Source organism: Urocitellus parryii, chromosome 11 (assembly GCF_045843805.1).
Source record: "Urocitellus parryii isolate mUroPar1 chromosome 11, mUroPar1.hap1, whole genome shotgun sequence".
NCBI classification, from domain to species: domain Eukaryota; kingdom Metazoa; phylum Chordata; class Mammalia; order Rodentia; family Sciuridae; genus Urocitellus; species Urocitellus parryii.
The window spans coordinates 103,658,198-103,685,578 of record NC_135541.1 but is presented as its reverse complement, the minus strand read 5'-3'; the positions used below and the strand labels follow the sequence as shown (position 1 = coordinate 103,685,578).

General features: G+C 34.9%; 1 protein-coding gene and 1 pseudogene across 4 annotated transcripts; one reads left to right on the top strand and one right to left on the bottom strand.

Annotated features, from left to right (window-relative positions):
- Positions 1 to 9,397, bottom strand: part of LOC113192636 (ETS-related transcription factor Elf-2-like) — a 19,503-nt pseudogene extending 10,106 nt beyond the window's left edge.
- Positions 7,991 to 27,381, top strand: Lrif1 (ligand dependent nuclear receptor interacting factor 1). 4 transcript variants are annotated; one of them, XM_026402838.2, is made up of 5 exons: positions 7,991 to 9,602; positions 19,208 to 19,491; positions 19,633 to 20,714; positions 21,848 to 22,120; positions 22,942 to 27,381. In XM_026402838.2, the coding sequence occupies exons 1-5, from the start codon at positions 9,535 to 9,537 to the stop codon at positions 23,377 to 23,379; spliced, it is 2,145 nt and encodes a 714-aa protein (XP_026258623.1). In that variant the 5' UTR covers positions 7,991 to 9,534; the 3' UTR covers positions 23,380 to 27,381. The 4 variants fall into 4 exon arrangements, with proteins under 4 accessions (XP_026258623.1, XP_026258621.1, XP_026258624.1 ...); XM_026402836.2 differs by having other exon boundaries at positions 19,208 to 20,714; XM_026402837.2 differs by lacking the exon at positions 7,991 to 9,602 and adding an exon at positions 9,897 to 10,032 and having other exon boundaries at positions 19,208 to 20,714.

Here is a 27,381-nt window from a genome sequence, read left to right as displayed (position 1 = left end):
AAATCAAAACCGTATTAAGATTTTATCTCGAGCCAGTCAGAATGGCAGTCATCAAGAATACAAACAAAAATAAATTCTGAAAAGACTATGGAGAAAAAGGAGCACTTTAACACTGTTGATGGCATTGTAAATTAGTACAATCCCTGTGGAAATCAGTATGGACATTCTTCAAAAAACTAGGCATGAAATCATCATATGACCTAGTTACACCACTCCTTGTTATTCATCCAAAAAAATTAAAGTCACTGTACTAGAGCAATACATGCATACCCATATTTATAGCAGCACAATCCACAATAGTCAAACTATGGAACCAACCTAAATGTCCATCAATGGATGCATGGATAAAGAAAATATAGTATATATACACAATGTAGTCTTTTTATTCAGCCATAAATGAGAATGAAATTATTATGTCATTTGCAGGAAATTGGGTGGAATTTGAGAACATTATGTTAAGGGAAATAAGCCAAGCTCAGAAGGTCAAGGGTCACATGTTTTCTCTCATATGTGGAAGCTAGAGAGGAAAAAAGGAATGAAAGAATGGGGTGGGGACGGGTCATGGAAATCAAAGGAAGATCAGAAGCTGAGTGGAAAGGGAACAGGGGTGGAATGGGGGAGAAAGGGAGGAAGAATTTGGGAATGATATTGGCCAAATTATATTATTATATTGTGTGCATGTGTGAATATGTAACCACAAATTTCACCATCATGTGTAGCTATAAGGCACCAATAAAAATGTGGAAAAATAGAAATGAGTAAAATTTAAAAATTAAAAAACAAATATTTTCATTTCCTTCTTTTCCTTATCTGCTTTTCCTGATGACTTGATTGCTCACATAATACTAATAAAATAAAATTATATTTAAAAATAAATAAGTGTCCTATTTCCAAATACAGTCACATTCTGAGTTTGGGGGGGGGATTGAGGATTCAACATATGAGTCTTTGAAGGACAAATTTAATCCATAAAAAGTCAGTTAGGGAATGGTAAGAAGTAGATGAAATCTAGAACCAGTTCAAGGTAAGAATCTAATAGGAGCACCCCCCCCCCATTTTCTAGTATTAGGATCTCAGAGGAGTAGACCCCCTGTGTAAGTGTGTTCCCAAAGGTACACGTGGTGATATTTGGGAGTGGTAAGAAGTGGCGTCTAATGACAAGCCTTTAGGTTACTAAAAGCATGCCCTTGAAGGGAATTATGAAATCATGGTTCTCTCTTTAGTCTCCTTTGTTTCTGGATTATGAGGTCAGGGGTCTTGCTCTTCCACATGTCCCACCATGCTGTGTTCTGCCTCTCCACAGACCTCAAAGCAATCAATCATGGACTGAAATCTCCCAAACTGTGCACCAAGACGAACTTCTTCTCTTTATAAGTGGATTATCTTATGTATTTTGTTACAGTAATAGAAGCATAACCCAAAAGATGCAAACTCCCCAGAAAACTGGCAAAATAAAATTCAAGTAGTCAAAAGAGAGAAACCAAGAGCAACGCCTCCACTCCTGATGGGCAGAAACATTTAGATAATCAGTGGTTTTAGCTACTAAATTCATGTTCGTATTCTAAACTGCATTATAGAGTAGTACGCCCTTATCTGAAGCCTTTCTTCTCATGGTTTTAGTCACTTTCGGGTCTGAAAGTATTGAAAGAAAATTTTCAGAAATAAACAACCTAAAAGTTTTAAATTGCACATCATTCTGAGTAGTATAAAAAAAATCTTTTGCAATTTTTCCCTGTCCTTCTTGGGACATAAATCATCCCTTTGTCCAATGTATCCTACTATATACATGACCCACCCATTAGTCATTAAGTAGCTGTTTTGGTGACTAGATTAACTTTCAAGGGGTCTTATGTGTTCCAGGAACCTTTATTTTATTTAGTAATGACTTCAAAACACAAGGATATCGATGCTGGAAATTTTTATTATACTATATAACAATCTATTTCAATATTATTTATGGTTATTGATATTTTACTTCACCTAATTCATAAATCAAATTTTATCAAAAAATATATGTATAGAAACACATAGCACACGTAAGGTTCAGTACTATCTGGGGTTTTAGGTATCCTGGGGTCTTGGAATGCAATGGATAAGGGGGAGCTACTGTATAACTAATGTTTTCCTCTCTTTGAGCTTCAGTTTGATTCTCATTGATATACTTTTCTATTACAGATACTCCTCAACTTACAGTGGGTGGCACCCCTTCAAAACTATTGTAAGTTGCAAATAACATAAAAATGCATTTACTACTCAAGCCTACCAAACATCATAGGCTAGCAACACAGTACACTGTAGAGTGTCGGTTGTTTACCCTTGTGATTGTGTGGCCAACTGGGAACCCTGCATATCGTGAAAGAGTATCATACTGTGCATTACCTGCCCAGGAAAAGATCAAAATTCAAAGTATGATTTCTACAGAATGTGTATTGCTTTCACACTATTACATAGAAAAAAATGTAAATTAAGTCATCATAAGTCAAGGACCATCTGTGCTTTAATTTTCTATGTAACTTGATTGCAATTTAAAATTTCTACTCTGTTTTAGTCTTTTTTCAGATTATACTTTCTCAATAATGACTTCCATTTGTTTTCTCTTGAGATATTTGTAATCCTTAACTTATTTTTAGTTACTTTTGTTGGGATCACATATTCTGTTGTTTTGTCTGTTTTATATGGCTGTGTGTTTTGGGAAAAGGCCAAGGCCCTACCCTTATCTATTTTCCAGTAAAATGAAGAGGATGACTTGAACTCTTTGACGCAGAACTGCAGATATCCCTGAACCAGTCAGACATTCCGACTTGCTACCTTCCCACAGACCCCTTCTCTATTCGGGGTTTCACACAACATAAAGAAGATGAAATATTGGTGGAGGCTTTCACCCCAGTCTGTAATTGATGTCTTAGAATTTTGAGGACAGGAGAGACAGATACATGAATGCCTGGATCTCATTATATCTAGACTATATTAACTGAACTTATACCTCCAGTAGTACTGTTCTGCTGACCTGATATTATGAAGACGAACACTTAAAGATCTAGACTCTTTCCTTACATTTCTTCTGTTAGTGGACAGACATTGATTGTCCCACTGAAATTTGTGAGAGAAACAACAAAAAAAACTCATCAAATACCTTTCCCCATTCCTCTTCTCAGACTATACCCAAAAGACCTAAAAGCAGCATACTACAGGGACACAGCCACATCAATATTTATAGCAGCACAATTCACAATAGCTAGACTGTGGAACCAATCTAGATGCCTTTCAATGGATGAATGGATAAAAAAAGTGGCATTTATACACAATGGAATACTACTCAGCACTAAAAAATAACAAGATCATGGCATTTGCAGGGAAATGGATGGCATTAGAGCAGATTACGATAAGTGAAGTTAGCCAATCCCCAAAAAAACAAATGCCGAATGTCTTCTCTTATATAAGGGGGGTGACTCAAAATAGGGTAGGGAGGAAGAGCATGAGAAGAAGACTACCACTAAATAGGGAAGAGAGGTGGGAGGGAAGGGGAGGGAGAAGGGGGATTGCAAGGAAGATGGAAGGAGACCCTCATCATTATACAGAATACATGTATGATGATGTGAGGAGAAAAAAAAAGAAGTGTGTCACATTAGATTGGGTAGAGAGAAGTGATGGGAGGGGAGGAGAATGGAGGGGGATAGGAAGGACAGCAGAATGAAACAGACATTATTACTGTATGTATATATGTGACTGCATGACCAATATGATTCTGCAACATGTACACTCACAAAAATGAGAAATCATACCCCATCTGATTCAAATGTATGAATTGTCAAGATCATTGTACTGTCATGTGTAACTAATTAAAACAAAACAAAACAAAACAAACAAAAAACCAAATACCTTTCCCCACTCTCTCATTTGTGTTCAACCCAGGCTGTAGCTGCTCTCCTTCATTGCCAGGTGCGTTCATCATTTTAAGGCAGCCTTCAGCCTCCTTGGGAGTTTTCATGATTTCTCTTAATAGAATTTTTTTTGTTTTCCTTTTATAATTCAGAGAAGGAAACAGCAGTTCACAGTAGCTTATCATTGCAGCAGGATTTAGTAAGTACTCCCAAAGAAAACATTGCTGTATTTATAGTTATTTAAAATATATATTCTTTTCATCCCCAGACATTTTTTTTAAAAAACCATTTTATTTAGAGACACTGTCTCACTAAGTTGTTTAGGGCCTTGCTGAGTTGCTAAGTGTGGCTTTGAACTGGAAATCCTCCTGTCTCAATCTCCAGAACAGCTGGGATTACAGGCAGACACCACTGCACAGGGCACAGCTATTTTTAAGTAGTTTTTTAAAAAAATTTTTCTATCCCAATTATTCTGTTTCACAGGGTGTGGCACTTTGTTTTATTTCTTTTTAGAGTAACTGTACTCAATATGTTTACCTCTATTGCCTTGTTGGCTCATGGTTTTGCTTGACTATTCCCTCCTCTGTAATAATATCTTTTGGGCAAATGAAGAAATCTAAGCTCGGATTTGCCTTTCCCAACTTATCAGAAAATGTATATGTCCCAAGGATACCAAAAAACGACTGATAGTCATACCAACTCACTTCAATTACCACAAGGTAATTCCCCTAAGAAAAGCTTTATGTTTAAATTTCAGCAAAGAATCACATTGATATAATGCAAGACACTTATTGGTAAGCAGTTGGCAGTTTTGTGGAGTGGATGAAGGAGTGACCAAACATTTTCACCAATGCATTCATTGATCTCTAAAATCAAAACTTCTCTTTCACTTCTCCAGGAGACAGCAGTTTGTGCTAGTCCAGTAACTTGATTAGAGATTGAGTATTTTTTTTTTTTTTTTTTTTGCTGTATCTCAAAGCAGTGGGAAAAACTGATGATTTTTTAATGTAGTGAGACAACAGAATCTGATGTGTGGTTTCAGAAGGCATCTCTGGCTCCAGCAATGGAAGGAAACAGTTTTGGATATGGCAATATCCGTTAAAGTTTTACAAGTCCAAATAACCTTGATCCAGAGTATTAGTGACAGAAATAAAAAAGATATTCAGATATTCAGAAGATGAAGCCTGCAAGACTTGGGGAAGAATTCTATATTTTGGAACAATAAAAAGAGGAAGTGTTAAGATTGATGCCTGTTTGTGGCCGCGGAGTGGCCGCTGCTGGGTGCGGGACTCCAGGGTCTGAGGTCGCTTGGGGACGGGGTCCTGACGCCAGGCTGCGGGTGAGAGGGCGGTTCTGGAGCCTCCCTCCTGGGGAGCATAGCCCAGGAGCCCTGAGCTGGGGGAGGTGAGCAGTAAGGACTGCAGGAGGTGGACCCAGGCCTGGGAGAATGCTGTGCCTGACCCTGAGCGCCCCGCCCCGCCCCGGAAGACCAAAAGTTTATTTCACAATATCACAACATTTATAAAAAAAAAAAAAAAGAAAGTAAAATCACTTCTTTCAACATCTAGAGATAACCATTGACAGTTCTTTGATGTATATCCATAAGAATCATTTTCTATGTTCTTTTATTTATGTGCATGTGTATATGTATTTTATTTTTTAATAAATAAAATACATATACACATGTACATAATTTTGATCATTTTTGAGTGTATAATTCGTGGCATTTTTAGGTATATACATGCACATTGTTAAAGAACCATCATCCCTATCCATCTCCATTGTAAATGATGACATGAAACAAGAAATAAGACAGCTTACTCTGAACCAAGTATGAGTGGCATGGGAACACGGATTCAAGTTGCCTGAATGACTTGTTCTGATGTGGAAGAGGTTACATGAACTATTTTATAGCCAAAGAACAAAAGTCATCAATCAATATGTTTAAGAAATAAATTGGTTGGGCCAGTAGGTAGGTAAGCTGTAGCAAAGAGGGAAAGTTTTTCCTATAGGTATTGACTGTTACAGCCTTCTTAGCTTTAGGATTGGCAGAGGCTAGAGGTCTATTAAGATGTTAATACATTTTGAGAGGTTTATCTAATAGGATAATGTTAGGTAAGATAAAAAAAAGTAAATGGCTTTTTTTTCTAAAGGCCTCAATGTAGCCCAAGCTAATTTTGCCTCTCAAGCTACAATTTGCCACCTCTCCACAATCACGATGTTCTCAGCTGACATCAGTCTGCATGATCTTTAATACAGATGTAGCACTGGGGAATAAAATTGACTGATTTATGTTATATGCATGTACAATTATGTCACAATAAATTCCATTATTATGTATACTTATAATGCACCAATAAAAATTAATTGAAAATTTAAAAAAAAAGAATGATGCCTGACACTCAATTTGGCAGTACATATACTAGCAAGAAAAAAAGTGTGACACCAGTAGTTCAGCAGTTTTAATAGAATACAGTGTGTTTTTCTTCCTAGAGATAGCATTGAAAAAAGAAAGTGTAATGTGGATAGGTGAAATTTATGTTTGGTTTTGAACATGTTTTATTTGAAGAAGCTTTAAAAACAATTTCAAAATATCTCAACAATGCACTTAAATATAAAGCTACAAATATCAGAGAATAAGAAGTGGAGATATAAATTTATGAATCAAATTGTGGCATAAAATATTAGTAAAGTACAAACACTCTTCAGACAACCTGGATTTGGAAATGTCTCCACCTCTCAGAAGCTGTATAATCTCTGGAAAGTTATTTGCCCTGTCTGTGGGTAGTTTCTTCATCTGTATATAATAATTTTTATTAGTTGGAAGTAAATAAGTTAATATTTGTGAAGTAAATATTAGTATAGTATCTAGTACATATGGTTATTTTTGTGTTTTGTAGTATAATAATGGGTAGAGGTAGTAATTAATGCTTATAAGCATGTATGAAATCACCTTTGGAGGCAGGACAGTTTGAGAAAATAAGATTAATGATCAAGATTTAAGGAACTCCCTTATTTAATGTTTGAGAAGAGAAGGATGAAACTTCAAAAGATCTGAGGAGAAATCGATAAAAAGGTAGGAGGAAATCAATGAATGAAAATTACCAATGGCTTTGAGTGAGGGAATAATTAATATTGCTGTTGAGTGAAGATTCTTAATAAGTATGACACACACAGCATCAATTGCAATAAATGGATGTCTGAGTGGTTTAATGACTACAGCGGTTGCTGTGATGCACATCCCAGAATGCTCTTAAGGAATGAAGGTCATATTCTCCCAGATATTGGGAGTGCTGCCAGTTGAATAATTGATTTGACTAAAGAGATCCTTCTTATCCAAAAGGCATAAACTCTTCATCACAGTCTTCAAACAGTAACTGATCATCATAAAGCTGTCACCATGCTGGATAAAACGTCTTAAGTTCATGCCAGTTTTGGACTTCTATGTGGGGCAGGCTAAGGCCTTGTCTGAGATTGGGGATCATAGCTTAGCTTCTCACTCTGCCTTTTGCTTCCTGTCCTTTATTTCCACAGATATTGATCTCTAATACACCTTCTGCATACCCAACTCCATCCTAAGAATCTGCTTCCCAGAAAACCCATCCTGAGATACTTAGTCTTATTTATAGGGAGTGGTGATGAATATGAGAAGCAAAGGGTAAGAAATGATAGGTAAATGAAAAAATATAACAAGCAGGAATGGGAAACGCTTTCAAGTAATTTGCTTTCACAGATAGATGAAAAATTCACAGCAACATTAAGAACTCACCACTCTACCCCCTCTTCAGTAATGAGACAAATATAGATAAATTCTATATAGTTGAAGTTAACCTTCAACCGAGTGAAGAGAAGTTAGTATTTTTTATTATATATGGACATGAAGTTTTTTAAACAAGTATTATTTCCTTATGGGGTTACAGAAAGAAATAACTCCATTTAATTTTTTAAAAAAATTTATCTTAATCAGTTATACATGACAATAGAACGCATTTATGCACTTTGATATAGCATACACAGATGGGATATAATTTCTCAATTTTCTGAGTGTACATGTTGTAGAATCACGTTGGCCATGGCAGTCAACATACATAAAATGTCTGTTTCACTCTATTATCCTTCCTGTTTCCATCTCCCCTCCCCTCCCTTCACTGCCCTCTATCTAATCAAAGATAACTCAATTCTTCTCTAGTGCCCCGCCCCTTTGTGAATTAACTTCCACATATCAGAGATAACATTCAGCTTTTGGTTTGATGAGCCACATCCATTCACAGTAGCTGAACTATGGAACTACTCTAGGTATCCTTCAATAGATGAGTGTATAAAGAAGATGTGGTATATATTCAATGGACTATTACTCAGCTTTAAAGAAGAATGACATCATTGCATTTGCCGTACCTGTAAATGGATAATAAATAAATGGGGAATATCATGGGAAGCGAAATAAGCCCATCAAAAATAACTCCATTTGTAAATAATCAAAATAAACATTCAAATTGGCTACTTAACTTAGTCTCCTAAGTTTGAGAAGTGCCAGTCAGTTTTTTCCAGAGATTGCCTACACTAGATAAAACTGGATTTGGGGAACTACCCCTCCCATATCATTTCCGAGCCAATTTAACTATAATCTCTATCCTTTAAACAGAGACCGAAGCCATTTCAGATATTTAACTTCAGTATTCCAGAAACTTCTGAAAAGCGTTTCTCTGGAGATTCAAACAAAGGTGTCAAAAAATGTTTTTATAAGGAATAATATTTTTCGAGACTTAACAAATCGTTTATATGGCAATAAATGACAGTTTTGACTGAGACATGAAAGTGTAAGTGGAAGAAGGGGTTAAATAAGTCTAGAGGAAAAAGCTCAAGAAGTGGGGGGAGACTTTCAGGGAACCAGTAACAAGAATTCTTTAGGAAGACATCTAAAATTTCTTCACACCACTAGTGTAGGAGTACTCCAAAAGGCCTGCCTTAGTCTTTTCAAACAAGGGCAAGGCATGAAAACTTAGGCTAGAAGCAAAACGACAAAAAAAATGTACGATTGACCCCGGAAATATTTTATTTTGCGTAGACGTCCGGAGAATTTTCTTTTGCGATTTGTTCCTTGATCCGGAAGAAGAGATGGCAAACTTCACTCGCGATTGGGTCGCATTGTAAGGGCGGAGCCTTAGCGAGCCACTCGCCTTAGTAACCGGACATGACGATGCCGGATGCCCCGGGCCTGAGCTTTGCTCTGGCAACCGGCTTCGGTGGGCGGGGCGGCAGAGCCAAGTGGACGCCGCCGTCTTCACCGATCAGGCCCTAGTTGGGGGCGGTATCATGAAGGCCACACCTCCCTCTCCGGCTTTGAGGGCTGCGGAGCGATGACGTAGATTCGGGGGCGGAGACTTACGCTGAATCTCCGAGAGGGTTTGGGAGGGTGCAGACGCCGCGCGCGGAGCCTTCCGGTTTGTGGGTGGCTGCGCCACCTCCCTCGGAAGCTTGGGGATACGCCCTCTTGAGAGCCTGGGGTCTCCCTCCATTCCGCATCGAACCCCTCACAATTGCTGCGGGGCAACTGAAGCCCAATATTCTCTCGTTCTGACTTTCGCTTCCTTGAGAACCTCAGCCCCACATTCCCCACTTTGCTGGATGATCTGTCCCTTCCCCACCCTCTAAAATGTCCAATAATCTACAGAGGGTCTTCCTGAAACCCGCAGAGGAAAATTCAGGCCACGCCTCACATTGGTAAGTACCGGTTTCGAACTCTCCACGCGCCCGCCCCTGGCCCGGTCTCTAGGCAGGCTGTCCAGGGGGCCGTCGCTTCCCGACGCTGCGCAGTGTACCGGAGTCGGACCCCGCCGAGTGCGCCACTCCAGCGGAAAGCGCTCGTCGCCGGCGCTCCAGCGAGCGTCTCCCTCCCGGAAACGTAAAGGCTCTCCGGAGCCTGACGCACGCAGCCCTGCGCGGGCTCCGCAGGACTCCAGCGGCTCGAGTTTCATAGGGCACTGAGTAGATCTCCACGGGCGAGGAGAATCAAGATGGCCGACGCACTGTGTGACCAAACCCTTCTAGAAGATTCTCAGGCGCAGGCAGAAAAACACGCTGTGGGCGTGGATTAGCAAGTGCAGCCTTGGGGGCGCTGGACCTTCAGCTAGAATAGGCGCCTTTTCAGAGAGTGAGTGAGAAAGACAGGATATAAAATTGAAGAAAACTTGTGGTAGGGCAAGGAAATAGAATATTTTAATTTTCAAATAATAGCTTTATGTAAAGAGGAAAGTAAAGAAATTCTCTTGTAAATCCAGTACTTATGAGATTGTGACATCATTGAATGTCAATGTAGAGAGCACAATAGTTGACTGGAGGGGCGTTCAGTACGTGTATATGCGTTAGATAGGTTTTTTTTGGAAAGACATTCTTGTAAACTTTGGGAAATTGATTATCAGTAATTCTGTATTTTTTAAAAAAATTTGTTATTCAAGATTAAATGGGAACAACAAAATATTAACGAGGGATATATACCATAGTCAGTGTATTTTAGGTGCAAGAATAATATTAATAGGTCTCCAGACTGATTACAAAGAACGACATTAGATGCAAAACTCATAAAAGGGAATTTGTGTTTGAAGAAAATCAGGCCATCTGATGTTAATCCCAGCTTTATGGGTTGGTATTTATGAATTCCAGGGCTTCAGTTTCCAGTTTGTAAATAATAGCATCTAGAGATATTTTAAGATTTAAAAGAAAAAAAAAAAAATATATATATATATATATGATAGTGTTAAGAAAAGAGTAAGGCACTATTAAAATATTAGCTGTTTTTGATATGTGAATAACCCAGGACATAGGATTATTACCTGGTTAAAGGTAATTCTTTAAAATTATGCATAGTATTATAAAAGGACACGGTTATTAATAAGTACTAAGCTAGAACAATATTAAAGAACTACTTGGAAAGAACCGTTGTATTGCACATCATAAAAAGAGTCAGCTTTTGTGTATATACAGTTTTTATTTCATGGAAGTTTTGGGGAAGGTGCAGAGATAACGCTCTGTATGTAAATGCAATAGTAGAATTGTTTTCTAATGATTGTTTAATTTTTCTTACCTTGTTTTAGTATTTAGGTATTTGGTAGCTCTGACTTAGCATAATTTGTAGACAGTTCATTTTAAGATTGCATTAATTTTCAAAATCAAGAATAAGATTTGAGATATTTTAAAGGTTATTTATTGTGTACTTGAATTTTTTTAATCCAGTTTCTAATCCTTTTGGTTATTTTTTTTTTTTAACTTTTAAAAATTCATTGTCAGTTAAATTGTTTTGGTTACATTCATAAATCACTTCAAGTTGTTAACTCATTGGTTTATGCATTGTCTTTTCTTCATATTTACATGCATTTATTTCTTTAAATCGTTGAGGTTTTTACGTCACATATTTTGAACATTCACCCAATAGTTTTCTGAAGCTATTTAGCACTTTAGTTAATCAGTTGCATATTTGCTTCTATTCTGTTTTGTAAGTAATAGCATGCATATGTCCAAATATAATTCTGTAAGTAATGATTAATGGCATCTATTTTAGTTTAATGGAAGTTTAGTTATTTTTATGATAATAATTTTGATGGTACTAAATCATTTGTTCATAAAATGATTGATTTTCTTAATTTCTGTAGTTTGAATTTTTCCTGAGTTATTGCTCTTTTCCTTTTTAGGAAAATTCAGTAACATGGTATGGAATGTTTATTGTAATTCATCCAGATTTAAAATGTAAAACCCAAATTTAATCTTACAAGTCCAAAGGGAAAATCTGGAAAATATTTGTGATAGTACCTATGTAGGTTTGCACTGAGTACCTACTATGTGCTAAATTGGGAGACTGAAGAATGGGCTATCAGCCATTGCCATGAAAAACCTTATAGTCTAATGAGAAGGGTTGAGGAGAAGCAGATGTATAAATTTTATGATAGTGTTATTCATGAGGTGCTGTCAGGGCACAGAGCGAGGAAGTTATAGGAAAGGTTTCAGAAGCAACCAAGTTAGGATATGCCCAGAGAAAATTTGGTAAATAACCAATATGGTTAGTTTCTAACAATTTAGAATTTGCTTGATTTTTTTGTATTATGAACAGGATAAGTAGAGCACTCTTAAGAGTTGGCTTGCCCTGCTGAAGAGGTTATTTTTCATCTGTTGGAGATTGTTTAGAAGATTTTAGGAGAAGATTGACATGCTTAAGTGTATATTTTAGATAACTGATGTCAGTATAGATTTGAAAGTAAGATAGGTCTTTTCGGAGATCCTGAGGGTACCTAAACTAGAATGGTGTATAGGAGGCATTAGATTTAAAGTAGTTCTATGGAAAATAAGCAGACCTTGTTATTGATTGTCATGAAGAAAGTGAAATCAATGATAGTATGAGTTTTCTGGGTGTATATTGGTAAATTAACTGAGATGAAGAATACCCAAAGCAGTCAGAAGGATATTTGAATCTGAAACCCCAGGATGAAAGCTGAAAATAGAAAATTAGGAGTCATAAGTTTAGAGGTATTATAACATAAACCTGTGATTATACATTCCCCAGCAATAGGAATTAGTTAGTTATGTGATTGGCAGTTAGCGTCTGTCCTCCCTTAACCCTTTGTTTTCCAGCTATAATTAGTGTCCTCAACAGGGGTCTTGCTTTGGTTAGAAAGATAATGTTTCACTTTCAGTTTGGTGTACATTTGAATGTACAAGTTTCATTTTTACTTTTGAAATTTGTATGAGCATGTGAGATGGGGGAGGGAGAGAGGGCGAGATAAACTGTATGTACATGCTAACAAATCTGTCATTAATCTGTCGGTTGATACATTTGAATTTTTGGGCTCTGTTTTGGTGTAGTTATGCTAAATACAGAAAGTGAATAGGATTGTTCAAGAAGAGCATGTATTCTACAAAAGTTTACACTATTTCTAACCACCTTGCTTTTTCAACTATGAAGTGTTAATGACACTACCCACCTAGTTGGGCAAGTAGAAGTACAATTAATGACAACTATTATAATACATTTAATACATGTTATTATATATAACAAGTACTTACATATATTATGTAACATTATGTACTTAATGTTGCATAATAGATAGTAAGATAGAAAAGGGACTCCTAGCAGTTGAAATGATGTATTTTATGGGAATATTTCAAAATTTTTTTCATCCCATTTGAATATGCATCTCATACCAGTATTAGAATACTCAAAAAGTGTCCAAAGTTATATAATAATGTCAGTATGTTTAATAGGCTTTTTTTTTTTCCCTTTTGGAGATGGGGTCGCACTAAGTTGCTCAGGATGGTCTTGAACTTGGCTCAAGTGATCCTCCCATCTCAACTTCCCAAATAGCTGGGATAGGTGTGCACCACAGTGCCCTGCTTAATAGGCCTTTTGGTTAGTTTTTATAATGTTTTCAAAAGACTTTATTTTTGGAGACCAATTGCAAAATTTAATGGAAAACTATATCTATCATGCTCCATGGCAGTTATAACATTATAGCTATCCTTATTTTCTCCATATAACAGATGAATAAATAGAGATTTGAAGAGGACATGTAAATTTTTTTTTAAGTGACCAAGCCAGAACACGGGAAGTAGATTCCGATTCTAGTTTTAGTTCAGTCATCCAGAAGAATATGATCTTTAAGAAAATAGCATCTTTGTAGGATTTGATTAGTTAGTTAATCTTTTAAATGGAGTGTTAACTTCTAGATGTGGGGAAAAAAGAATATTGATTGAAAGAATATGAATTTTACTATAATGTATCACTTTTTTCCTTAACTTTCTGCATTTCAGCTTAGTACTTAGAATCCATTCTATTTTATTGCCAGGAAATTAGGGATTTTTAAAATTATAGTTTGTAGGATTCAATCCAGCTAACTTTATTACTTCTAAAGTTCATTTGCTCTATTATGTGCACAGGATATAGGTGTTAATAGAGTAAACTACCCTTGAGGAATTTATGGTCTCTGGTAGATTATGTGGATCTTTACTGATATGTAGACTTGGAAGAAGCTGCATTTTCCCTCTTTTTGTGAAGGGAGCATGTGGGGAGTTCAATAATTAGATTTCAAAATAATTTTTGCAATAATTTTTTAAAGCAGAAATGTAGAGGCCATCTAATGTAGTGTGTAAAGGATCAGAAATATATGTAATTTGTTGAAATACCATCTCAATTAAAACATGTTTGCTCTTACACAAATACTTATAAAGGATGTGTTCTGCTCACATGAAACTTCTAGTTGTTAGGCAGATTTTGCTGATAAATGAAGTCTATAATTATATGAAAGGATACTAAACAATAAAAAGCATTGAGATAGTTGATTTGAAATGGTGACTGGAAAGAACTGCATCATTTTTCATATAATATTTTTCAAGGGTCTCCTGTGCTTGGTAGTTGAAGAACAATTGCAAGTCATTGATATGGTGTCTTACCTTAAGGAGTTCAGTGTTGCTGGGGGAAATATCATTTTGTTTTATTTTTAAAAAATAGCTAGTAGATAAAAGGCAATAAAGATGATATTACGTAACTTCCAGCATTAGTTGCACCAGTGAAAGTGTTTCAGTGATTCCAAAGTTGAAAGAAACTGTGAGTTTGAATGACTGGCAGGTGTTTTGTGAGGCAGATGAATTTTAAGCCTATTTTAAGTTGTTGGAAAATAAAAATTAAAGAATACTTAGAATGAATAAGTTGCATGGCATACTCCAGAATAGCAAAAAGGTCTCTTCATAGAGCAAAGGTTTCATATAGAGAAGTTGTAGATAGTATTCTAAAGATTGATTGGGACTAGGTTGTAGATTTTCCTGTAAAACTGGGTTGGCAGTGATTAACATTGAAACTTTGAGCACAAAGCAACAGGATGAAAACAATTTATCCTAGTATACATACTAGTCAGTAGTAATTGCAACCAGAAAAACTAGCTTAAACATCAAAGCAAAAGAAACCAGATGGAAGAGCTCTAGACAAGATGATGAGGTTTAATCTAGATGGTAGAAGTTGGAATGGTGAAAAAAGAAAAGATGGATGCAGTCTGTTAAAAAATAGAAAACTATAGACTTGGTATTTTGTTCAGTATACATTTCTGTACTGTTTATTTTATAAGTATGAATGCAAAGTGCTACAGGGAATCTAAAGTGAATAAGAAAATAATAATGATACTTTAGAGATGACTTGGTGGTTTATAGCCTTTATGACCTGGTGTATAGTGCTATCATATGTTTGGAAAGTAGGATAAAGTACTAGTTTTTAATAGAGATTAATTTTAACTTGTTGAATTTTAAATGATGGTATTAAAATGGAAGCGTTTTATAAGACATCACAACTATGAAACTGAGATCAATATTGGGTATAGGAATAAAAGCATGTACCCCTAGGAGCCAGTATTACGAAGGAAGTAGTTGAGGGGAATATTTGAAACCATGAAAATTGGTGTACTCTTTAAGGAAGAATGTCTTAAAGAAGAAAAGCAGAGTCAAGAACTATACTTTGAAGAATAGCCATGATTGAATACTTAAAATGCCGAAAAATGAATAAGGAAGGGAGGGCAAAGAAAATCAAGAGAAACAAATTGTACACACTAGAAACCACAAAAAGAATGAGACGAGTTTCAAGATGAAAGTATAATTGGCCATCAGTGTCACTTGGCAACAGACAGTACGAAGGGAATGAGGATGAAGACAGACTTAACTATGAAGACGTATTTGGTAATATTTGAGAATGAAGTTTTAATAGAATTGTAGGATAGAAAATAGACTGCAAAAAAGTGGGCTTCAAGACAACTTTCTGGAATATCAGTTCTTAATTGTGGCTCATTAAGAGTATCTACCGTCTTCCTGCCATTGAACTAGGCATCTAGCTCACAGTCTTCTTTCTAATTCTGTATGACTTCAACATCTATATGGATAATATCTTTGTTGCCTGGTTCTTTGATATGAAGATCTTTTCCCCCAGTTTTTTTATTCTCCATTCTGTCATAGCCAGTTAATTCTGTAGTCCTTGTTATCAGATGAAATTGCTGCATCTACAGAATTATTGATTCAGGCATCCTGCTTTCTAAATATCAGGTCTTATATTTCTAGCTTACTTGTTAAATACTTCCATTGTGGTTTTTTGGGTTTTTTTTTTTTTTTTATGCTGAGGATTGAGCATGCACGTGCTCTACCACTGAGCTATACCCTAGGCTTCACTATGACTTCTTTAACTTTATATGACGTTCCAGTCCTTTTTCTTTATATTTTAACCTTGATTCTTTAATTTCCTTTGTGTCTAGTTTAGATTCTGTTTTATCATTTTAATATCTCTTATCAATTTCCTTTTCAGTTTTCATTGTACCCTTCTGAAATCATCGCCATCCTGTGTGAATTCAGCAGTATGCTTTCTCTTTACTTGTATATAGTGAGAGAAAGAAAATTTCACAAGAGTACAAATTAGTAGCACTACAAATTCATAATTACTACCTGCCTCCCTCATCCATTAGTACACACCTGACAACTCTAATATTTTCTATGGTCAGCTTATTCTTTCACAAAGAGTGTTCCAAATTTTTGATCCTCCTCAAATCTCTCCCTATGTTTGCTCTTATTCCCAGTAGATGATGTCATATCCTTTTTCATGAAGAAAATAAATGCTATCAGATCAGAATTGCAGCTGACACCAAAGTTATGTACCTTACCTGCAAGTATACCTAACCTTCCTTTCAATTCCAATAGAAGAAGATATTTCTCCTGCTATAAGTTTTAATTCCTCTACTTGTCTTCTGGTTTCTATTTGATAACTCCTTATTGGTCATCTTTTTCTCTCTTAATTATTAATTTCTTTCTCTTAACTGGTTCATATGAGCATTTACATATGCCTTGGTTCATCTAACCTTAAAAAATGAATAAATAAAAAAGAAAGTTCTCTTCTTTAACTCCGCTTTTCCTCTTCTAGCTTCTTGCCAGTCTTTCCTCCAGTGTGTATATGTTTTTATTTTTTTTAGATGTTGATGAACCTTTATTTTATTCACTTATTTATATGCAGTGATGAGTCTTGAACCCAGGGCCTTACACATTCTAGGCAAATGCTCCACCACTAAGCCACAATCCCAGCCCATCCAGTGTATATTTTTAATCCTCATTCTTTCTGGACTCTCAGAAGCTTTCCATATAATTGCCCAATTTTCTTTAAATCCTCTCTTCCTTTGGCTTCCATTGTATCAGAAGTAATGGTTTTCTTTCTGCCATTCGAAGAATAATGGGAAGCAACTAGAAATGTTGTAAGCCAGGAAGGACCAGTTTTAGTGTACTGAATGGAACTAAAAGGGAGAGGATATCTATGACCAAAGGGAAAAAGAAATTTTGAAGCTACTGGAGTACTCTTAAGTCAGAGATGATATTTCCTTATCTTAGAGTGGCAACAGTTGATTTGGAAATAATTGAACAGGTAATGGAAATTTAAACAATGATATCGATAGGATTTCTGATGGATTAGATACAAGGGATGAGAAAACAAGATTTACGTGCTCTGAATTAGGTGCCTAAGAGATGAGATAGCAAGGAATTTTGAGTGTAATGATGGGCAGAGATAGTCTAGCCATGCAGTTTTAGGAGCCTTTAAGATTCTGAAAAAAATGTCAAGGGGAAGTAGAGGTATATATAATAAGCCTGTATCTTAAAGAAGGTACAAATATAAATATGGGAATTGTTGACATATAAGTGGTATTTTAGTAATCAAAGTTATTTATATAAAAGAAATGTAGGAAAAAGTACAGAGTAGGAAGAAGAGTTCTGTCCTTCAGATTGGATGAGTTAGCAAAGAAACTGAAAGCCTTGGGAAGAGAATATTTTAACAAAAGGAATAAGCATTTTTGTATTCTTTCAAATACATCCTTTATCTTACTTAATGATAATTGTCTCTACATATCCACTTACACAGTAGTTTAAGAGATTACAAGTTGGTGTATCTGGGGAGCCACCAAACACTTTTCTGTATAGAACTAGGTAGTAAATATTTTAGTCTTTGAGAACCATATGATCTCTGCTGCAGCTATTCAACTCTATCATTTAGCATGAAAGCAGCCATGTACAAAATACAAAGTGTGACTTTGGGTAATATTAAGAACCTATTTATAGATACTGAAATTTGGATTTCGTATAATTTTCACATCGTAAAATGTCCTTTTGATTTTTTTTTTTATTCATTGAGTATATGAAAACCATATGGACTCTTACTCATGTTGCTGTAATTTAGCATAGGAGACAGTCTATAGATATGAAAACAAACACTGTTATTATATAACATCCTGTGTCAAAGGGAGTTAGTTGATATAATGTTATAGATTAATTATGAAGGAAAGACATGGGAAGTTAAGTTGACCAGAGAATGTATCTCTTGAGAAATATTAATTATTCTGAGACTTGAGCTCTATGATGAATTATGTCTGGGAAGAGTACTTAGGTAGACTGATAGCATGTAAGATGGCCCTGGAGACCATGAGAGCTCAATATTTTTCAAGAACTGAAAGATAGTTTTAGTTATAAATAACTTAAGATGTCTGCATTTAAGTAATCACCAAATAATTTATTATACAGAGATTTAGTATGTATTGACTTTTCTTAAAATCTAACAATCGATGAGCATCACAGTTGGCTTAGTTACAAAGAATGTGTTGATTTCCAGTCTGTTCTACCTTCATTGACAACTGTTCAGCTAAAATTGCCGTAGTATTATACAGATGGGTTGATGAGACAATTGATAATTAAACTAATATAAGGACAAGAGACTATTTAGCACCAAACCTCAAATGTACTATAACAAAAATCACAAGAGGAAATGGTTCTTACATGAGAAACCCAGTTAACTCTATAGTATGAAATGTGGCATACTAGCATATCACCATGTGAGATGTCTTAAGGAAAATAAAAGTGGTTGACAACTGAACTTGTGATTCATTGTCAGTTGGAAGAGGATAGAATAGATTTGAAAGAAAAAAAGTGAGAATAAAAGAATAAACATAAGTAGAGGTGGGAATGAGAATCCTGCTAATAAAAGTAAAGGAGAAAAGGAAAGAATTCAAGGAAATGGAGAAGGGATAATGCTGATAGTTTCAAGGAGTCTATTCTAGTATCATATAGGGTAAAACCTTAGAAATCTCTACTGAGAAAAAATGTTAATATCTCATATCTATTGCCTAATTATGAGATATTTCTCTTTGCAAACTCAAAATAAGAAATTATGTATTTTATTATATTTTAATAGTTTAAAATAATTTTTGCAAATATTTGTTTAAAAATAAAATGTATATACCATGTAGTATGTTGTATTTATTTACTCAAAATGTTCTTTTAAGTGTTTCAGGCTGCATGTATCAAGTAGTTCAGACGATTGGCTCGGACGGAAAAAATCTTCTGCAATTACTTCCAATTCCTAATTCTTCTGGAAATCTTATCCCACTAGTTCAATCTTCAGTCATGTCTGATGCTTTGAAAGGGAATACAGGAAAACCAGTTCAAGTTACTTTTCAGACTCAGATTTCCAGCTCTTCCACAAGTGCATCAGTTCAATTGCCCATTTTTCAGCCAGCCAGTTCTTCAAAGTATTTTCTTACAAGAACAGTAGATACAGCAGAAAAAGGTAGAGTTACTTCTGTGGGAACTGAAAATTTTACCTCATCAGTTTCTAAAGTTAAGAGTCATGGTGTGAAAATTGATGGACTCACCATGCAAACATTTGCTGTTCCTCCCTCAACACAAAATGATTCATCTTATATTGTAGTCAAAACCCCGAATCTTCCAATGACTGTGAAGTCTCCAGTTTTGCCTTCCGGGCATCATTTACAAATTCCAGCCCATGCTGAAGTGAAATCCGTACCTGCATCATCATTGCCTCCTTCAGTTCAGCAAAAGATACTTGCAGCTGCAACCACAAGTACCTCAGGAGCAGTTGAGTCCTCCCAAATACCAACAGTTATTTATGTATCTCCTGTAAATACAGTGAAAAATGTAGTTACCAAGAACTTTCAAAATATCTATCCAAAACCTGTTAAAGAAATAGCAAAGCCATTGATACTAAATACCACCCAAATTCCATCGAAAGTTGCTGCAGAGACACAATTAAAAGGTGGTCAGCATTCTCAAGCTGCTCCAGTGAAATGGATTTTTCAAGAAAATCTACGGCCTTGTACTCCATCTCTTGTTCCTGTTAAATCTTCAAATAATGTGGCTTCAAAGATTTTAAAAACTTTCGTAGATAGGAAAAGTTTGGGAGATAATACTGTAAATATGCCATCATTGAGTACCATCAGTCCTAGTGGGACACAATCCATAAGTGTGCCAATTAAAGATAATGCTTTGGTTATGTTTAATGGGAAAGTCTATCTGTTGGCTAAAAAGGGGGCAGATATTTTGCCATCACAAATTGATCATCAGAATTCTGTTTCTCCTGATATTCCACTAAGAAAAAACACATCACAGGTAGTGAGTTCAAGTCCTGTCACAGAAATATCCAGAGAGGTTGTAAATATTGTTTTGGCTAAAAGTAAATCTTTACAGATGGAGACAAAATCACTTACAAATACCCAGCTTGCTTCCATGATTAATCTAAGTGCAGAGAAGAATAAAATGTTCGAAAAATCATCTCTTTCTACCACAAACCCACATAACATGAATCAATCCAGTAACTACCTAAAACAGAGTAAGACTTTATTCACAAAGCCAGTCTTTCCAGATGGATTTAGTACAGGACAGAATGCCCCCAGAAAAGGAAATACGATCCAGAGCATAGAGAAAATAAATTCCTCTGTTGATGCAACAACTGTTACTTCACAACAGTATGTTTTCAGAGACCAAGAATCAAAGGTAATTTTCCCATGTCAGGGTATTCTTTTTATATATCTATATAGAAATTTTTTCTTTCTTAATTCTCAGTTATGATACCTCTTTTACCCACCCCCACTCCATCATGCATATACTTAATTAAATCAAAACTCTCATCTAAGGAGAGAAGGAGTACAATTAGGCAAGTCCAAACAATATCTTGAATCATTTGGATACCAACTCTTCAAAACAAAAACAAACTAATAACAACAACAACCAAAAAAAAAAAAAAAGCAGAACAGCAAGTTTTCTTAGAAGAGTTGGGGGGAGGATTATACGACTTCAAAGATTAGTAAAATTGTGTACATACATAAATATATATATATATATATATATATAATATGCTTTTAGTATATGAAAAAAGCAACATGTATATAGAGAACTGGGTTTTTTGAGGAGGTGTGTGTGTGTGAGAGAGAGAGAAGGTATTGGAGAAATATTCAGGTTTTTTTCTTTTTAATGTGGAAAGGGTGGGATAGGACTAGTCAGTATCTTTCAGTTGTTTGTGGAAATAAGATTTTATCATTATCTTTGGTGGTGGGTTTATTTATTTATTTTTGTTAAAACAGGTTTCTTTTTTCTTTATTTTAGCCCTTCTCTCTGACTCCTCATGCCCACCAATACCCTCTGTTCTTAAGATATGAATGTTTGTGTGCTTATTATATACTCATGTACCTACCTTTTCCTTGTTTTACTTAGAGGTCTGCTTTATAATGTCAGTATTTTTCCTCTTCAGTAATAATCCATTAAACTTTAGAGATGTAAGGAAGTGAATTCTGATAATTACACAATTGATTAAAGACATAATGTTTCAGAAGACTAATTTCTAAATAATGTTACATTTTTTTTTAAAGTAGTTATTGGCCTCTATTCTCATTTCAGTTGTTTGAGAATGGACTGTTACCTTTCTAGTGCAACAAGCTAAAGGTAGAAATTGCAGGGGAATTATTTTAGATTTTATTTAAATTCAGTATTTTGAGTGTGGGTGGTAAGGTAAAGGTAATGCGAATCCTTAAAAGCATGATATCTTTTTTATGAAAGATTAAATAATCTCTTAGTTACTAGTCTGATAAATTGAGTAATTAGTAGTATTGTTTGTGTTTTCTTAATTCCAGATACAGAATGAGATGGCATCAACGTTAGGAAAAGTCTCTCAAGGAAGAAATGACAAGAAAGTCTCTCAAGGAAATAGTGTTAAGGCATCATGTCTGAAGAGCGATGCTGAATTTAAAAAGATATTTGGTCTCACTAAAGATTTGCGAGTGTGCCTTACTCGAATTCCTGATCATTTGCACTCTGGAAAAAGTTTTGATTCCTTTAGCAGTGTGATGAAGAGTAGTACTAACACAGAGACAGAGTTTGTGGTGAAAGAACAAGAGAGAAAACAGGTAATAGGTCTTAAAGTGTCCCTTGTAAATACTACAAAAATATATGAATATATTAGTTTTTTTTAATTTGGTTTTTAGTTTTGTGCACTGGTATGAATGGTGATTGTTATCAAATTTGCAAGTATGTATTATACCAAAACAATGTTTAAAAGAAACATGCACAGATAAAAATCTATCCCCAGTTAAGACATTGTTTTAAGTGTTTTTATTCACCTATTATCTTTTTTTCCCATTGTAATACAAGAACAGACCATAACATTTCAACTGATTATCCAAATGTGGAAAATATAAGCATGCAGATGTTCATTGCAATTTTACTATTAATACATTGTAAGCAACCTAAGTGGTCAGTAATAATGAAAAGATATGTCCCTGTAACTTTATCTATTGTCATTCTGGTTATGACTATATGGTCATCTATCATCTAGTATTCTGAACCTCAACCCTGCCCAATGAAAAGCTTCCTTCCACATATATCTTCTGTGCAAAGGAAAAGAAAAAAAAATTAAATCAGCTATTTCTCAGGTGCTTCACAAGTGCTATTGTATTTTGCTGGTATGTCCATAGAGCTTTTAATACGTGAACAGAAATGGTGTGAATTAAGCAGTTTATTCTCAGTGACTATGATTATATGCAATGCTATTTGTTTTGATACCACACAGTAGGATCCCGGTCTTTTTTGCTATTACTGGCCCAAGTAAATTTCATTGAATTGAGTTTACTTGCTAAATATTTGTGTTTGCAAATTTTGTTAAATTTGAGAGCACATTATATATATGACAATAACTTTTTTTTCATGATCTTACTCAACATTGCAACAGGGTTTTAATAAGAAAAGAAAATCCAAAAACATGAAGAAGATGGATCACACAAAGAAGAGAAAAACTGAGAGTACCTGCAACACAGTCATAAATGGGGTAACTATTGTCACCAGTTCCCAACCCCTATGCAGTGTTGTACCGACTTCAGACGTATCAAAAAATAACATTCCCACAAGCTGCAGCAAAACCAGAGAAGAAAAGATAACTGAAGTAGAACACTGTTCCCACAAGAAGGAGGAGAAAGGTGCATTGAGTTCATATGCAGCTTTTGAACAAAGTAATTTCTTTAGTAAAAAATATACTGAAGATATTTTTCCAGTGACACCACCAGAATTAGAAGAAACCGTCCGAGATGAAAAAATAAGAAGACTTAAACAAGTGCTAAGAGAGAAAGAAGCAGCTCTTGAAGAAATGCGTAAGAAGATGCAACAAAAATAATAAAAATGTTATGTATTGAAAGACTTTAATATGAAATAACTGTGTTTTTTAAATAGACTTTTATATTAGTATATTATTCCACCCTTATCTACCAGAAATGCTATTCAAATGGAAGGTTCGAAAGTGGAGATAGTACTGAACCCTGTATACAAGCACTGTAATACTGTTGACAGTCACTCTGATAACAGTTACATAAGTGAATAAAGGTCAGGTAGCAGATATAGAGTGGATACCCTGGACAAAGGGATGATTCATGTCTTGAGCCAGGGGAGTGTAAGATTTCATCACACTACTCAAAATGACAGAATTTTTTAAAAAGTTATAATAAATTAATTCTTTCTGGAATGTTCTGCTTTAATATTTCTGGATAGCAGTTGATGGTGGATAACTGAAATCACAGAAAGCAAAACTGCAGATAAACAGCGGGACTATTGTTAATATAGATGTATTCTGAAAATGAAACCTGTTTTTTCATCAGTTTATTATAGAATTTAAGAAATACAGAAGAGGGTGATTCATGTATGACTTGTGAATAATATACATGAGGTGTCTGAACCATTTTCTTAGATACCTTTTTCTGGAAGGAAAAAATTTATATTTTTCTATTATTTTAACTGAAAACTTCCCAAGTTTGAATATTTGTATATAAGGTTTTTGTTATTGTTGTATCTTTAGCTAAATTGCTCAGGTGTTACTCCAACAATAGATAATTAGTGTGTACTATTAAATTAAATTTTACAGTCCAAGAGAGGAAATTAGCAGTAAACTTAAATTTACCTTTGACTTTAAAAGTACTCTCTTGGTCTCTTTACCTGTAAAATAATGATAACTTCTATCTACCATTGTTGATTTTAAAAATTTCATTAAAAATGTAGTATAGCAGCATCACTTAAGTATTTAACCATTTTTCAAGAGGGAAGGACACCTGTTTTGTAATTTGTCAGTTATTTTATATAATCCAAAATAATATTTGGAATTTAGGCTATTTGATATATTGTTGGCTTAAAGTGATGTATCTTTAGACAGCAGAACCCCCTCTCCCTTTATTCCTTTGGTAATATGTTCATATATTATATAGATGGTGTAAAAAGTATCAATACTTTTTACACAGTGAAATGTAGTTTTTCTTAATAGAGGAATACATTTTTCTTTTTTTTTTTAATTTTGGAGAGTTTGAACGTAGTGTGGGGATAGAGATTAAGAAGAGAGAAGAATTAGAAAATGATTAGCAAATATGGGGGAATAAGATTTTTAAAAATGTGTCCTGGCAACAACAGAGAAAATACTAAATCAAAAAATACTGAATAGGATTGAAATAAGTACATCAACTAGACTCTGCTGCCTTTTTATTTTTGCAAATAGCTTTATTGAGATATATTTCACATAGCACTAAATTCTCCCTTTTTAAAGTGGTTTTTATTCTATTCAGAGGTGTGCAACCATCAATACACTTTGAACACAACAGGAACAAGTCCTATACCATAGCCATCACCCCATTCATTATCCTTTCCTGTCTAAGTACCACTGTTTCTGTAAAACTGTCTGTTGCAAACATTTCATCTGCATGGAGTCATACAATATATTTTAGTTTAGTTTAGTTTTGTTTTTACTTGGCCTAATATTTTCAAGGTTCATCCGTGTGGTAGGAGGCAACAGCACTTCATTAATTTTTGCTGAATAATATTTTATTGTATGAATATATAGTCATCCCTCAATATCTGTGACAGATTGGTTCCAGAACCCTTCCCAGGGATATCAGAATCTTTGAATAATTAAGTTCTTTTATAATATGGCATAGCATTTGCTAATAGGCTACTTATCTCCTCCTGTATATTTTAAATGATTTCTATATTACTTGTAATGCCTAGTACAATGTAAATTCTGTGTAGATAATTGTCCTTATTGTTTAGGAAATATTGAAAAAAATAAAGTCTGTATGTGTTCAGTACAGACAAAAAAAAAAAAAAATCCAAATTTTTGATGCATGGTTTGTTGTGGAACCTGCAGACAAAGAGGGCCAATTGTATCACACTTTGTTTTTCCATTCATCTGTTATGGATATTTGGATTATTTCCACTTTGGGCTACTAAAAATGTTGCTATGAATGTTTGTGTGCAAATTTTTGTATGAATATATTTTCAACTACTTTGAGTATGTACCTAGGCATGTAATTGCTGGGTTATACAGTAACTCTGTGTTTAACATTATGTGGAACTGCTGAACAGTTCCATTCAGTTTTGCTGCCTCTACTTAAATAGATCTTGTCAAGGTCCTCAGTGATTTCCATGTTATTTAATCCTAAGGTCACCTGTCAGTCTTCTTAATAATTTCATAAATCATTAATGACTTTGATAAATATTTAAAATATTTATTACAGAGTAATGCATGTTCATTGTGGAAAAAATTAGAAAATATAGCAAGCTAAAAATCAAATCTTCACAGTCCCATCATTGAGCATTCATCACTAAAGTTATACATTCACCTTAATGTATATCTTTTCCAGTCTTCTCTGTATGTATATTTTTTACCAAAATAGGTTTTTATTTTTTTATCCTGCTTTTAAAGTTAACAGTTTTCAGCCTTTCAATAAACTTTCATTTCTTTCAATATTCACACCACATTCACCTATTTGACCGCAGGATATCATTTTCAACTGTTTTTTTCCAAAGCAGAATCAAAGTTAGGACTACGTGTTTTATTTAGCCGTTGTATCAATTTCTTTTTATGATATTGATTTGTTGCAAAGAACAACCAAGTGTCCTGTTTCCTTTTACCTTGATATACATTGATTTCACTTCCAGTAGATCACACTTCTGTGTCAGTGTGTGGCTCATTTTCAGTCTTCTTTCTGGTTCCTTCTCCCCAATTTCTTAATATTTAAGTGCTCTAGGTTTCATTCCTTTGGTTTGCTTCTCTGCTTTTGCTCACTTTCTCATCCAGTTTGTGGCTTTAAACACTGAATGTTAACAAGCAACAGATTTTCTTTACTTTGAAATCTCTGTCTTGGATCCAGACTTTTATAGCCAAATGCTTATTTAAATCTCTATTAGATATCTAAATAAACACCTCAGACTTTTGGCCAAAATAGGACTTGTGTTCTTTCCCCAAACCAACTTTACCCACAATTTTTTCCATTTTAGCTGATGACAATATCTTATCTGTTTCTAAAGCCAAAAAAACTTGTCATTCTTTACTTCTTTCTCACACCCTGCCTTTACTTCAAATTCATTTGGTTTTGCTTTCAAAATACTTCAAATCTGACCACTTTTCATCTTCCATGCGCTAGGCCCTGGAGTGGATTATTAGTAGCCTCTTAAGCCCTCTCCCTCCTTTCTGCCCCTACAGCCTTGTCTCAGTACAACAACCAGTGATCCTTTTGAAACAAGTCATTCTTTATTACATGTCAGTGACTCCTATCACATGGAGTAAAAGTGATGAGGGCTAGAGCTCCAACAGGAGCAAATTGAATTAAAGTACAGCTCTTTGAACATCCTTTCTACGCAATTGCAGTCTCATGTCCTGTTTTTGTCTAGGTAGAGAAGTCAACTTTTCCTTAAAAATTATGAACTGAGATTTGAAAGGAAACAGGATTTAAATTATTGAAGGGATAAGAAGTAGATATGGAAGAACTTTCCCATCAAAGGGAGACAGTGAACCGAAAGGTAGGAGAGAGTATGGCCTATGTGAAGAGTAAAAGAATACCAGTGTAGCTGAAAGCTGAGTGAAATATTGTGAAAACTGGAAGGACAAATTTAATTCCCAAAGAGTAGCTTGAGCCAATTGATCTTAGTTCCTTTGAAGACAATTTGGTTTTACTACCCAGATAATTATAGTATTTTCTCTTTATAACTTAAGTACTTTGTTACATTATTTTTCTGCTTAGGTATTTATAGAGCACTTAGCTTCCCATAGTTCCAAACTTTCATTGAATTCCTTCCTCAACACTGAATCTTTTCATAGGCCTTTCTTTAGTTCAGAAGTTTCAAGATAGAAGTTTCTCGG

What these genes read in the sequence shown, in the direction of transcription:
- Lrif1 (XM_026402836.2), top strand. Translation starts at nt 9,535, where the DNA reads ATGTCCAATAATCTACAGAGGGTCTTCCTGAAACCCGCAGAGGAAAAT. An exon ending in TCAGGCCACGCCTCACATTG is followed by an intron (nt 9,603 to 19,207) that starts GTAAGTACCGGT and finishes TGTTCTTTTAAG; the next exon opens with TGTTTCAGGCTGCATGTATC. An exon ending in TCAGAGACCAAGAATCAAAG is followed by an intron (nt 20,715 to 21,847) that starts GTAATTTTCCCA and finishes TCTTAATTCCAG; the next exon opens with ATACAGAATGAGATGGCATC.